Source organism: Salmo salar, chromosome ssa18, assembly GCF_905237065.1.
Source record: "Salmo salar chromosome ssa18, Ssal_v3.1, whole genome shotgun sequence".
NCBI classification, from domain to species: Eukaryota; Metazoa; Chordata; class Actinopteri; order Salmoniformes; family Salmonidae; genus Salmo; species Salmo salar.
Window position 1 is genome coordinate 22858098 of NC_059459.1, and position 15639 is coordinate 22873736.

General features: G+C 41.4%; 1 protein-coding gene across 1 annotated transcript; it reads left to right on the plus strand.

Moving 5' to 3' along the window:
• The first annotated feature begins 1459 nt into the window (after nt 1–1459).
• On the plus strand, nt 1460–13102 carry LOC106577055 (SPARC). Its single transcript, XM_014154758.2, has 9 exons — nt 1460–1603; nt 2009–2098; nt 3622–3694; nt 5637–5748; nt 5851–5969; nt 6072–6226; nt 6777–6889; nt 12229–12323; nt 12638–13102. The coding sequence occupies exons 2-9, from the start codon at nt 2048–2050 to the stop codon at nt 12691–12693; spliced, it is 774 nt and encodes a 257-aa protein (XP_014010233.1). The 5' UTR covers nt 1460–1603; nt 2009–2047; the 3' UTR covers nt 12694–13102.
• Nucleotides 13103–15639: the final 2537 nt, after the last annotated feature.

The window sequence follows — 15639 nt, forward strand, 5'->3', positions numbered from 1 at the left end:
TTTGCAACTGCACATGGGGACAAAGATTGTACTTTTTGGAGAAATGTCCTCTGGTCTGATGAAACAAAAATAGAACTGTTTGGCCTTCATGACCATTGTTATGTTTGGAGGAAAAAGGGGGAGGCTTGCAAGCCGAAAAACACCATCCCAACCGTGAAGCACAGGAGTGTCAGCATCATGTTGTGGGGGTGCTTTGCTGCAGGAGAGACTGGTGCACTTCACAAAATAGATGGCATCATGAGGCAGGAAAATTATGTGGATATATTGAAGCAACATCTCAAGACATCAGTCAGGAAGTTAAAGCTCGGTCGCAAATGGGTCTTCCAAATGGACAATGTCCCCAAGCATACTTCCAAAGTTGTGACAAAATGGCTTCAGGAGTATTGGAGTGGCCATCACAAAGCCCTGACCAGCTCTGTCAGAAGGAATGGGCCAAAATTCACACACCTTATTGTGGGAAGCTTGTGGAAGGCAACCTGAAATGTTTGACCCAAGTTAAACAATTTAAAGGCAATGCTACCAAATACTAATTGAGTGTATGTAAACTTCTGACCCACTGGGAATGTGATGAAAGAAATAAAAGCTGAAATAAATAATTCTCTCTACTATTATTCTGACATTTCACATTCTTAAAATAAAGTGGTGATCCTAACTGACCTAAGACAGGGATATTTAAATAGGATTAAATGTCAGGAATTGTGAAAAACTGCATTTGTCTAAGGTGTATGTAAACTTCTGACTCCAACTGTACATATCTACATCAATTACCTCGTACCCCTACACATAGACTTGGTACTAGTACCCCGTGTATATACCAAAGTTATCGTTACTCATTGTGTATTGTATTTATTATTACGTGTTATTACTTTTATATTATTGCTCTATTTTCTTTCTCTCTGCATTGTTGGGAAGGGTAAGCATTTCACTGTTTGTCTACACCTGTTGGATCAGACGGCTACAGTACCACGGTCCGCTAATACTAGTAATTGTTTTATTCTTCAGATTTTTCAGGTTTTTGCTGCAGCACTCTCAGCACCCCTACTTCCCGCGGCTATTAGGAAAGGGGAACTGGTTCTCATTGAGGCTGGCAGTCCATCACAGACATATAAATGTACAGGCCAGAGCACACATGGATTCAGCCAATACATCTCTCTCTCTCTCTCTCTCTCTCTCTCTCTCTCTCTCTCTCTCTCTTTACATCATAAGTAAAATCAAACCCCCTAATAAACACTCTCACAACACCTACTGTCTGTCTGAATTGCATTTTCTGTTTTCATCTAATTGATTGATTGACTGATTGACTGACCGAAGGTGCATATATTTTCTCTGAGTATTTTGGTCTGCTGATGTGGCCTATACACTGGGGGCTATTGTGAACTGAAGATTAAGAGGAGGAGGTAGAAAGGAGGGGAGAGGAGGGGCAGATAAGGCAGGATTGTAAGAATAGGAGATCAAATAAAAGGAGGGAGAAAGTATAGGCAGCAGAACTTAAAAACAGATACCTATAAGGAAAGGGTGTAAAGGAGAGGGAAAGATATACAGCTGGCAAGACGCAGAACAGCAAGCGGAATAGCAACAGAGGATAGAAGCAAGTGAAACTCTGGTAAGATTTCTGAAGCTGTCTGGGAAAATGACTTGTTCCATATAATAACTTCCTCTGTTGATGGCTAATGTCGTCCTGTCCATGTAACTGAATCTGTCTCCTACAGCACAGTAATAGGAAATTATTGCTTTCTTTTGACTGAGCCTCGTTGTTTTTTTCTGGATTATTGGAATGACTGGTGAATAATGGAGGGCAATTACACCAAATAAGAAAAATATGTGTATATTGTCCAAGCATATATTGACAATCTCAAAGTTATATTTGTCTTTCACTCTTTCGTAAGGGTTATTTTACAGTGAACCATACAAAAGGAAATTGTTTTATTTAATTGATTTGATATACAAGTAGTATACATAAATTGGCCATGTCACTGAAATAGTTCTGTTTGGTTTATTTCTCCTGCAGGACTGTTAGAAACTCTCTTCTCTCACGTTCAGCCTGACTATGAACCTGCTCTTCCTGCTGGTCCTCGCTTTTCACCCTGACCTGACCATGGTGAGTATAACCTTTTCTCCTCATTACATTAGGAGGCTGGGACCTGTTCGGGAGAGTGCAATGTTACAGAAGGTTCAGACAGAAATGTTACAGAAGATTGTAGAACAGATATAATTATTGGTCTGTCACAGTCTATGGTCTGTCATGTCGAATAGTGAATGTTGTCAGCTCTATTCATTATATATCTATCTGCAACGTTCTACATTTTTGATCTCGTTAAGTACGTCCCAAGTAGGACGGAAAGTTGGGACTTTTATACCTTGAAGAATGTTCATAGACGTCAACACATACTTTTATATCCAGTCAGGCACCTGGTAAAAATGTGTGTATAGCTGAGGAAATCACTTGGTATGTCAAAACAACTGAAGGAAAAATAGTAGGTCTTTACTGAAATAGGACACATTTTCATGTAGCATACACATTGAGAACTTTTCCCACATGTTGGAATGAGTTGGAGATAAATCAACATTCCTCTGTTCGTTAATGAGATGGATTTGAGTTGGAGTTGTTAGGCCATAAATTCATGTTAAAGGAAAACTCCACCCAAAACTAGCTTTTGGTATTTGTGTAATTAGTCCAATGTTAATATAGTAAAAATATATTTTGCATGTCAGCAATCAAGTTTTCAAGATATATCACTTTCAAAATACAGAAATCATATGATGCAAAATGCATCATGCCAGCTGTGTTTCTGTTTTTTGAAAGTGATATATCTTGAAAACTTGATTGCTGACATGCAAAACATTTTGGGACTATATCAACAATGGACTAATGAAACAATTGGGCATTGGGAGCTGAAGGAGCAAAAGGAGCTGAGGCCCCAGTATTTTGGGTCACAACCCACTGGGCACAGACATCAACGTGTATTCCACATTATTTCAACGTAATTTCATTGAAATGATGTGGAAACAATGTTGATTCAACCAGTGTGTGCCCAGTGGGAATGCACCTGTTTCTCATCAGGTGTATTCAGGGCAGATGTGGGTCTGGCTCAGACTACAAAGACCATAGTAGTGGATTGAGGATAGTGGGGATTTGGGGGGTTTGGAGCATCCCCCCCTTACAGTGGGGGCTGTTCTATGCCAGTTAGGGTTTCATACACTACAGGGGTTATAGAGGAGACAAGTCATCGATGAACATAGCTTCAATATGAACAGTGAAAGGATTTGAATTGGCTTTAAATTATTTGCTATCAGTGGCAGATTGTCAGGCATGTACAGATTTATCATGGTTGAAGATAAATCTGAAAATTTGGGAGAGGTTCTGACTGTTGCTTGGCCTCTATTTGTCTGAGAACCCAACCACCCAAGATATAATTCAACACAAAAGTCTGTATACAAAACAGAGCAGTTAAGTTATCTACTCATGTTGAGTGGATAGGCCCTACAATATGCTGTACTAGTACAGCATTTTCAAAGGAACACAGCATTAAAAGACAAACGCATGTTCAAGGTTTATTCAATGTTACAAACTGATAACAGACTGGTCTGTCTCTTTTTGCTCCCGAATTCTATGTGTTTCAGGGAGGCAGAGCCCAGCGCAAACAATGGCAGGCTGAGAGCAGTCTGAGACCATATCTGGGTAGAGTGGACCCAGGTGAGATACAGTTGAAGTCGGAGGTTTACATACACCTTAGCCAAATACATTTAAACTCAGTATTTCACAATTCCTGACATTTAATCCGAGTAAAAAATTCCCTGTCTTAGGTCAGTTAGGATCACCACTTTATTTTAAGAATGTGAAATGTCAGAATAATAGTAGAGAGAAGGATTTATTTCAGCTTTTATTTCTTTCATCACATTCCCAGTGGGTCAGAAGTTTACATACACTCAATTAGTATTTGGAAGCATTGCCTTTGAATTGTTTAACTTGGGTCAAACGTTTCGGGTGGCTTTCCACAAGCTTCCCACAATAAGTTGAGTGAATTTTGGCTCATTCCTCATGACAGAGCTGGTGTAGCTGAGTCAGGTTTGTAGGCCTCCTTGCTCGCACACGCTTTTTCAGTTCTGCCCACACATTTTCTATATGATTGAGGTCAGGGCTTTGTGATGGCCACTCCAATACCTTGACTGTGTTGTCCTTAAGCCATTTTGCCACAACTTTGGAAGTATGCTTGGGGTCATTGTCCATTTGGAAGACCCATTTGCGACCAAGCTTTAACTTCCTGACTGATGTCTTGAGATGTTGCTTCAATAAATTCACATAATTTTCCTCCCTCATGATGCCATCTATTTTTTGAAGTGCACCAGTCTCTCCTGCAGCAAAGCACCCCCAAAACATGATGCTGCCACCCCGGTGCTTCAAGGTTGGGATGGTGTTCCTCGGCTTGCAAGCGTCCCCCTTTTTCCTCCAAACATAACGATTTTCATTATGGCCAAACAGTTCTATTTTTGTTTCATCAGACCAGAGGACATTTCTCCAAAAAGTACAATCTTTGTCCCCATGTGCAGTTTCAAACCGTAGTCTGGCTTTTTATTGGCGGTTTTAGAGCAGTGGCTTCTTCCTTTCTGAGCGGCCTTTCAGGTTATGTCGCTATAGGACTTGTTTTACTGTGCATATAGATACTTTTGTACCTGTTTAATCCAGCATCTTCACAAGGTCCTTTGCTGTTGTTCTGAGATTGATTTGCACTTTTTGCACCAAAGTACGTTCATCTCTAGGAGACAGAACGCGTCTCCTTCCTGAGCAGTATGACGGCTGCGTAGTCCCATGGTGTTTATACTTGCGTACTATTGTTTGTACAGATGAACGTGGTACCTTCAGGCATTTGGGAATTGCTCCCAAGGATGAACCAGATTTGTGGTGGTCTACAAATTTTTTTCTGAGGTCTTGGCTGATTTCTTTTGATTTTCCCATGTTGTCAAGCAAAGAGGCACTGAGTTTGAAGGTAGGCAATGAAATACATTCACAGGTACACCTCCAATTGACTCAAATTATGTCAATTATCCTATCAGAAGCTTCTAAAGCCATAACATCATTTTCTGGAATTTTCCAAGTTGTTTATTAAAGGAACAGTCAACTTAGTGTATGTAAACTTCTAACCCACTGGAATTGTGATACAGTCAATTGTAAGTGAAATAATCTGTCTGTAAACAATTGTTGGAAAAATTACTTGTGTCATGCATGTCCTAACCAACTTACCAAAACTATAGTTTATGGAGTGGTTGAAAAATGAGTCTTAATGACACCAACCTAAGTGTATGTAAACTTCCGACTTCAACTGTAAGTCTGCCATCATTAACCCTAAAAGCGCCAAATTGGTAATGTTAGCAAAGAGGCACTGTCTGTCAAGCAGTAACACTTTCTCTTTTATTAACCTTTTGTAACACAAGTAAATGGTTTTAATTCCCCCAAATAAACATTTGCACACATTTATAGTGAAATTAGATTTTTAATACACATTGACCTTGTTTGTTTAGACTGCAAATAACCCCAATGTAGTTCTGTATCGACTGATTTTATGTTCAAAGCATGAAGTCTCTACCACCTCCCTCCCTTCCTCCCTCCCTCTCCATTTCTCCATCTATCCATATGCAAGTCCTACTATGTGAGCTTCTGAAGTGTCACAGTCCAATGGGCTCCTGGTGCCAGGTGGTGCAGGACAACGGAGTCCTCTTCCCAAAGTGTGTGTGTCCTAAGACCTGCCCACGGTAGGGCCACACCACAAACTTAATTAAGTTGTATTCAAGTGATAAAGAAAGGTGCCTTACACTACAGTATGTCATTGTGCTTGTAATGACCTGTGTGTGCAGGCAGGGGGCACCAGTGTGCAGTGTTCTGGGAAAGACCTATGGGAACGAGTGTCTGCTGCATAGAGAAGCCTGCCGCAAGAGACGTCACATTGGACTAGCTCATAAAGGGCCTTGTCTGGGTAGGACTCACAAACACACACAGTACTGCAGTACTATACCTACATAATAAGTCTTCTTCAAGTCCAGGTTCCACTTCATGCTTGCTTATATTTGTTTCCAAGTTCCCAAGGCAAACTGTACAGAGGAGGAGTATGGCCAGTTCCCATACCGCCTCATGGACTGGTTCCTCCTATTGAGTCGCATGGGAGAGTCCTACGCCCCCTACGCCCCACCTCAGAGCTGCCTGAGCCACGCCCAGCGCTCCCAACTAGCCCAGGTAACAGACAAGAGAGAGGAATAGGGCTGGGCTACTCTGGTCCTGGAGGGCTGCAGTGTTCGCAAGATCTACCGCACCTGATTACACTTATCATAAACTAACTTGAAGAGCATGAAGAGCACTTTGGCGTAAGAGCACTTTGATTTGTGTTGTGGTGTGAAATTGTTACAGTTACCGGGAGCAGATGTCATTTAAGGTTAAAAAGCTCCTGTGTAGCTTATTGTGTGGTCTTCCACTACTTAGAATGAGGGAGCATTCGGGATCCCCAGTATAAATAGGCTTAGTCAATAATCACTAAATGATTCAATAAGAAAGATAACTGGGTGGTAATATTATATCCTCATTCCTGCCTTCCTGACCTCTAGCCCTCCCTTTATCTATTCAACTAACCACATCTTTAACCCAGCTTTGTCCTCCTCCCTCCCTCTCTAGACTCTGTCCATCCTCCTTTTAGGTAAATTGTCATTAGGAGAGCCTGGGGTGAATAGCTCATTGTTGTCATTCAATATTCCTCTGCTTCGATGTCTCCTCTCTCTCCTGAATTGTATAGCGGAGGTTTGGCCTGCTGGACAAGAACAAGGATGGAAAGCTGAGCCGAAAAGACCTGAGGAAGCTACGCTACAAAAGAATGCCTCTAGAGCACTGTGCTACCTCCTTCTTCCAGTGAGCCCCACTCTGAATACACACTTACACCTAATCTTTCTTGTCTTCTATGCACCACATACAAATTATGACATGTCCAAATCCCCATTATGTTCATTCCTGTCTTTATCAGTTGCCAACTGTCAATATCCTTTAATCTCAGTCAATACAAGAAATTAATTCAAATTCAACTGATAATTTCAGAACATAATGGAAAAATGTGAAATTGGGGGCAATGACCTATTTGTAAAGAGAAGGTCAAATGATTTCCTTAGTGTAAAGGATTAAAATGTCAATCGCCCCCATTCCATGTTGCACCTCCCATCCTCATGTTCTCTCTGCACCCCATCTTCAGCAGACATCCTCTGTGCCAAACCCCTTCCTGTGAGCCCCCCCTCTCCCTCTACTACTCAGCCAACCCACCCCCCCCACTCATCACACTCTCCTCTCTATCTCATCCATCCCTCTAACACTCCCGCCTCCATAACCCATGTCCTCATCCCTCTCTTTCCTCACTACTAAGTCTATCCTCTCTCTCTCTCTCTCCACCCCTCTCCCGCCTCAGTCGTAAAGCTGGTGTGTGTTGCCAGTCTGCAGTGACAGGTTTTGTGGGAGTGGGGCTGGCTGGCTCAATGTCAACCTATTCCCAGCAATGATAATGTTTATTACCCACTGTGCTTCCCGCTGTGTGTGGATTAGCACAAATGGAAACGGTACCCTTTTACATTTACATTTTAGTCATTTAGCAGACGCTCTTATCCAGAGCGACTTACAGTCGAGAATGTATACATTTCATACATTTAAAAAAAATAAAAATTGTTCTGGCCCCCCGTGGGAATCGAACCCACAACCCTTCAAAGATAATGTTTCTATGTGCGTGAAGACAAATGTCGGTCTGTTCATATTGTATGCGGATGTGTTTCTTTGCATAAGTCCTTTGTGTTTGCGTGTGTGTCTGCATGTGTGCATGCATGTGTGTGTGTGTGTATTTGCAATAGTATATGTTTGTTTATGTGTATTTGTATTTATTAAGGATCTAAGGCAGCAGCTGCTCTTCCTGGGGTGCAGCAACGTAAAGGCAGTTATATACATTACATTTCATCCCACTTTTCACAACATATTAAGTGTGTGCCCTCAGGCCACGACTCTACTACCGCATATCTACAATACAAAATCCATGTGTGCGTGTGTGTAGAGTGCGTGTGTTATCATGTGTATGCGTGTGCCTGTGTGAGCGTCTCTTCACAGTCCCCGCTGTCCACTGTGTATTTTTATCTGTTTTTAAAATCTGATTCTATTGCTTGCATCAGTTACCTGATGTGAAAAAGAGTTCCATGCAGCCATGACTCTATGTAGTACTGTGTGCCTCCCAAAGTCTGTTTTTGACTTTGGGATTGTGAAGAGACCTCTGGTGGCATGTCTTGTGGGGTATGCATAGGTGTCTGAGCTGTGTGCTAGTAGTTTAAACAGACAGCTCGGTGCATTCAGCATGTCAATACTTCTTACAAAAACAAGTAGTGATGAAATCAATCTCTCCTCTACTTTGAGCCATAAGAGATTGACATGCATGTTATTAATGTTAGGTCACTGTGTACATTTAAGGGCCATCTTAAATTAAGTTAAATATGTATTGTAAATGTTTATCAGCACAGCATTATGACAGCATTTTCTAAACTGCAGAGCCAATTGTAATTTTCCTAAGTCCCTCTTTGAGGCACCTGACCACACAACTGGATAGTAGTCCAGGTGCGACAAAACTAGGGCCTCTAGGACCTGCCTTGTTGATAGTGTTGTTAAGAAGGCAGAGCAACACTTTATTATGGACAGACTTCTCCCCATCTTAGCTACTGTTGCATCAACATGTTTTGACCCTGATTGTTTACAATCCAAGCAGTTTAGTCACCTCAACTTGCTCAATTTTCACAGTATTCATTACAAGATTTAGTTGAGGTTTAGGGTTTGGTCAATTATTTGTCCCAAATACAATGCTTTTAGTTTTTGAAATATATAACTTATTTTTTGCCACCCATTCTGAAACTGACTGCAGCTCTTTGTTAAGTGTTGCAGTAAATTCACTCGCTGTGGTATCTGACATGTAAAGTATAGAGTCATCCGCATACATAGATACACTGGCTTCACTCAATGTCATTAGTAAATATTGAAAAAGGTACAGAGCCTAGACAGCTGCCCTGGGGAATTCCTGATTCTACCTGGATTATGTTGGAGAGGCTTCCATTAAAGAACACTGTCTGTGTTCTGTTAGATAGGTAACTATTTATCTACGATATAGCAGGGGGTGTAAAGCCATAATACATACGTTTTTCCAGCAGCAGACTATGATCGATAATGTCAAAAGTCTAACAAAACAGCTCCCACAATCGTTTGATCATCAATTGCTCTCAGCAAATCATCAGTCATTTGTGTAAGTGCTGGTCATGTTGAATGTCCTTCCCTATAAGCATGCTAAAAGTCTGTTGTCATTTTGTTTACTGTAAAATAACATTGTATGTGGTCAAACACCATTTTTTCCAAAAGTTTACTAAGATTTGGTAACAGGCTGATTGGTCAGCTACTTAAGCCAGTAAAGGGGGCTTTACTATTCTTGGGTAGCGGAATGGCTTTTGCTTCCCTCCAGGCCTGAGGGTACAGGCTTTCTTGTAGGCTTAGATTGAAGATATGGCAAAAAGGAGTGGCAATATCGTCCGCTATTATCCTGAGTAATTTTCCATCCAAGTTGTCAGACCCAGGTGGCTTGTCATTTTCACCTTAAATTTCATTTAAGGTGCTCCAAAGATTTTTACTATCATTCTTTATATCATTTGTCTTTGTTTCATAGTATATTTTCTTCTTCTTTTTATTCATTTTAGTCACATGATTTCTCAATTTGCAGTACGTTTGCCAATTGTTTGTGTAGCCAGACTTATTTTCCATTTCTTTTGCCTCATCCCTCTCAACCATAAAATTTTTTCAATTCCTCATTAATCCACAGGGATGTAACAGTTTTTACAGTCATTTTCTTAATGGGTGTATGCTTATTAGTGACTGGAATAAGCAATTTCATAAATGAGTCAAGTGAAGCGTCTGGTTTCTCCACAAACCAGAAAATATTCTCATCAACATAGGAATCAAAACAAAACATATTGTATGACCTCTTATACACTATATTAGGCCCAGACTTTTGAACTTTGGTTTTCCTATATATGGCTACTATATTGTGATCACTACATCTGATGGATTTGGATTCCTTTAAAGCAAATTGCTGCAGCATTAGTAAAGATGTGATCAATACATGTTGATGATTTCATTCCTGTGCTGTTTGTAACTACCCTGGTAGGTTGATTGTTAACCTGAACCAGGTTGCAGGCACTGGTTACAGTTTGAAGCTTTTTTTTGCGTGGACAGTTTGATGAAAGCCAGTCAATGTTAAGGTCACTCAGAAATTATACCTCTCTGTTGATATCACATACATTATCAAGCATTTCACAAATATTATCCAGACACTGACTGTTAGCATTTGGTGGTCTATAGCATCTTCCCACAAGAATGGGCTTTAGGTGAGGCAGGTGAACCTGTAGACATATTACTTCAACAGTATTTAACAGTAGAGCCTCTCTAAGCTTTACAGGAATGTGGTTCTGAATATAGACTGCAACACCGCCCCTATTGGCATTTCTGTATTTTTTATAACCATGTATTGCTACAACTGTATCATCATCACTGTAAACTCTCCTTCCAGACTCATATTAAACATCTCCAATCCAAAATTAAATCTAGAATCGGCTTCCTATTTCGCAACAAAGCCTCCTTCACTCACGGCGTCAAACATACCCTCGTAAAACTGACTATCCTACCGATCCTTGACTTCGGCAATGTCATTTACAAAACAGCCAATACTCTACTCAGCAAACAGGATGCAGTCTATCACAGTGCCATCCGTTTTGTCACCAAAGCCCCTTATACCACCCACCGCTGCGACCTGTATGCTCTAGTCGGCTGGCCCTCGCTACATATTCGTCGCCAGACACACTGGCTCCAGGTCATCTATAAGTCTATGCTAGGTAAAGCTCCGCCTTATCTCAGCTCACTGGTCATGATAACAACACCCACCCATAGCAAGCGCTCCAGCAGGTATATCTCACTGGTCATCCCCAAAGCCAACACCTCCTTTGGCCGCCTTTCCTTCCAGTTCTCTGCTGCCAATGACTGGAACGAATTGCAAAAATCGCTGAAGCTGGAGACTTGTATTTGCCTCACTAACTTTAAACATCAGCTATCTGAGCAGCTAACCGATTGCTGCAGCTGTACATAGCCCATCTGTAAATAGCCCACCCAATCTACCTGCCTCATCCCCATATTGTTTTTATTTGCTTTTCTGCTCTTTTGCACACCAGTATTTCTACTTGAACATCACCATCTGCTCATCTATCACTCCAGTGTTAATTTTCTAAATTGTAATTACTTTGCTACTATGGCCTATTTATTGCCTTACCTCCTCATGCCATTTGCACACACTGTATATAGGCTTTATTTTTTTTCTATTGTGTTATTGACTGTGCACTTGTTTATTTCATGTGTAACTCTGTGTTGTTGTTTGTGTCGCACTGCTTTGCTTTATCTTGGCCAGGTCGTAGTTGTAAATGAGAACTTGTTCTCAACTAGCTTACCTGGTTAAATAAAGGTGAAATAAAAAATAAAAAATAAAACATGTATTATTTAAGTGAGTTTCAGAGATAGTCAGAATATGAATGTCGTCTGTTACTAGCAAGTTATTAATGCCATGAACATTGTTTCTTAGGCTACATATAGTATGTTAATGTGGGCTATTTTTAGCACTTTTCTGGGATGCTAGATTGTTTTTATTGCTTTACTGGGAAGCCCATCAGCAGTAGACATGACAATGTTATTTATGTTTGAGCTGATAGTGCAGGGTGAGCTGCACAGTGGGGCAAACCTCCTCAGTGCTAACTGTAGAACTCTGGTTCATAGGCACATGATTACTGTATACAATAGCTGTAGGATCAACAGAGGCATTCAGGGGAGTTAGAGGGACATAAATTAGGTTACTTACATTGTGACTGCCAACACCCCTGGGATAATGTACATTTGCTACAGCATTACAACAACGACACAATGGTAGGGATTATCTGAGCTGGGCTTGGGTCATTGATAAGTCATTGTCTCAATGCAGCCTTGAAATGTGTGGACAGATTCCAGGAGTCAAGATGATTTGGATGGACTCCGTCATTCCTGTAGAGCATCTTCTGTTTCCAAAAGGTGTCAAAGTTACTTATAAATGTTATTTCAACAGAGCTACAGTAATCTTTTATGTGGTATTGTGTATGTTTATTCTCTGCATACAGGTCGTGTGACCATAACAAGAACAGTAAGGTGACCCTGCATGAATGGATCTCTTGTCTGGTGGATCGCTCAGAGATCTGGTTCCACAGCTTCATGTGTGGGTGAAATCCCTTAACTTCACTCTCCAGACTATGCAACATTATCAAATCAAATTGTATTTGTCACATTCTTCGTAAACAACAGGTGTAGACTAACAGTGGAATGAGTACTTACGGGCCCTTCCCAACAACACGTAATAATAAATACACAATGAGCAACGATAACTTGGCTATATACACGGAGTACCAGTACCATTACCCTTAAATCCTAGTGAGTCATTTGTTTCGTCTTTAATTGAACTAAATTTGATTACAGCAAATGCTTTGATTAAAACAATTGATTATAGCAAATGTTTCTTTCTCTCTCTGACAGCTATGAAAATGGGATCCGGTAAGCTGTGTCCCATGAAGACTGACAACCACCTTTGACCTGGATATGAACACCTCTCCTCTCGCATTGTGTATTTATTCCTTGTGTTATTATTTTTAAAATGTTCTGTTACTTCTCATTTTTATCTGCATTGTTGGGAAGGGCCCGTCAGTAAGCATTTCACTGTTAGTCTACACCTGTTGTTTACGAAGCATGTGACAAATAACATTTGATTTCATTTGAATTTGATTTGTCTACACGTGCATCTGTTTATCAATGCTATCTACACTCTACAATCATCAGCATCAATTAATTATCCACTGCCAGTATCATATTTTCACTACTCCCTCTAACGGTCACACTCAGTACTGCATTTGTTTTTGATTAATGACATCATCTGTTTTGAGAAGTCCACTGTAGATTCGTCTGTGTGGTGAAATGGCCTGTAATAAATGTCTATGAGGCTTGGCTACCTTCTTAGTGTCTATATGGGCATGGCCGGAGGAGAGAGGGGCTCATTAAGAACCAGGAGGACGTGTTGCATGGATCAAGCATTCAATTACTGTGGAGGGAGAGATAGATGGAGAAAGCCTCACAGAGACAATGGGATACTGTGATGGAGGGAGGATGGAGGGAAGAGATAGAAAAGAGATGATGTAAGGAAAGGACGCTTAGTGTGAGAAGCCGTTACCAGGGAAGGGAACAAGGGATAATAGGGGGAGACGGGGGAAGAAAGAGGAGTGTGGTAATGCACTGTAAACGAAGGAGGGGAATAAGAAAGTGTGTTTAAGGAAGGGGGGTAATGCACTGTAAATGGGGAGTAGAGATGATGGTGGGTAAAGTAATGCATGAAAAATAGATCAGAAATGAGAGAAAGAACAAAAGGGAGATGGAATAGTCTGAGAGAAGTGGGAGAAGAGTAACTGAGAAGAGGTTTGATGTTGTGGGAATAGTAGCCATGGCGTATGATATTTGTCAACAGGAAGCAGGAAATTAAGAAATAATGCACTCTTGTAAGGTCAAAGAGCCAAATCATCAGCCCTTACACAGTCCAGTACATAATTTTGAGATATTTGATCTGTTGTCTCAGCTTTTCCACAGCTCTCATTGTGTTTTGTTTCGTCTGTGCGTGTGTGTGTTCTAAAAGATCAATAGGGGATGTGCGTATCCCGGGGTGGGTTCCTCGGTTCCACTGGTGTCTCTGGATTAATTATCCCTCACATTTTTCTTCGCTGGGAGGAGGAAAGATAGAGAGAGATATTTCAATATTCAACATAAGATACAGATGCTTCTCAGACACCGGGCAACGGAGGAATGAGATTTGCAATGTGCCCAGATAAACCCACAAAGAATCAAAACAAGATTTTTTTCCTGATGTCTCAGATTCGCTCTCATCACTTTTGATTAAGACGAGACCACTGGAGGCAGTGTCAGAGTTTTAGAAAAGAAGAGAGGAAAAAACAGACGGTGAGAGGAGCTGTAAATTAACAGATATAGGAGCGTGTTCGGAGATCAGCCAATTGAGAGCAGGCTGTATTTACTAATGAGTGACCTGCACATCAAGCTGTTAACACAGTCGCCACGGCAAGTGGAAAGGAGCTCTGAATACAAATTCCATCCCCCCTTCAATTGCTCCCCCATCCCAGGGGACTTGCTCCTTTATCTGTGAAAATGAAATGTGTTGTTGGGGCCACCCCTGGAGGTCCCTGCCTCCCTCCCTCTTTGCGTCTTCATCCCCTACATTAATACATTCCCACTCATTACCTCAAGACCCCACCTCCAACTCCCCTACCCCCCCCCCCCCCCCATCCCCCACACCCAGGGGAGGGTAAAACTGATCCACAGGGCCCCCCTCCTGTCCTGCTCGTTGTCCCTCCCCCCTCTACACTTACTCACACTCACCTACAATGTTCTTCTCTTTCTGTTGTCACATGTTGGATGTTGTATAGCTAGATCTTTCACACCCCCCAACCCAACCTTCTCCCCTCCCTGTGGTGATCTGATCTGAGATGATGAGATAGTGTATGTCTCTGACTTCCCCCTCCCTCACTCTCTTTCTCTCCCTTTCTCTCTCTCTCTCTCTCTCTCTCTCTAGGGACCCTCTGCCAGCTCAGGAGCAGATGGGTGGCTGGTGATGATACGTTGTTAAAAATAAAGATTCCTGTTAACCCATTGTCAGCTAGCAACCTCTCTCTCTCTTTCTCAATTCAATTCAAGGGCTTTATTGGCATGGGAAACACATGTTAACATTGCCAAATATCTCTATCTCAAACTGGCCAGGCAACACTCCACAACACAGTCACAGCACTGTGTTGCTACATCCAGTCACTCTACAAACAGTCACCATGCTGTTTGTCCCGTACAACTGAGCCCCCAACCCTAAAAATATTCCATTTAATACATGATCGTCATAAAGACGGTGCCTGCATTATGCATGACTTGTAAGCAGACATAAATAATAAATGAAAGTGGCAATTGTGCAGTTTCTTTCATGCAATTATTTAAATGAAATTTTCTCTCTTGGTTTTTGTCGCTCTCAGCGGATGGAGTTAGTCCAGTGACAGTTTGTTGATAAATTATTAAGGGCAATATAAGAGAGGGAAAGCTGTAGGATCAAAAGAAATATCCAGGCCAGCTCTGATGGTGCAGACCCCACCAAAGAAAGAGAGAGAAAATGAGAGATGGAGAGAGGCTCTGCATTTTGTGGGTGTCTGACCTGGTATACCTGTCATAGGCTAGCAGGCAAGCTGAGTTACCTTACAGATACAACGGGGACAGAGGTGGATTCTGGAACAGGAAATACTTTCCTGACATTACTTTCGGATATGCTGATCCATTTCCCCCCCACTAAACAGCAGCACTGAAATAAATATAATATACACGCAGTCAGTTGTAAATAGGCTATAACCCCCAAAGGTCAATCAAAATCTAGCCTTCAAAGCATCAGCTATATCGTGCTCTGCCAGATTTTCAACTTTTAAAACTTCAGAGGGATTCTAAAGTGG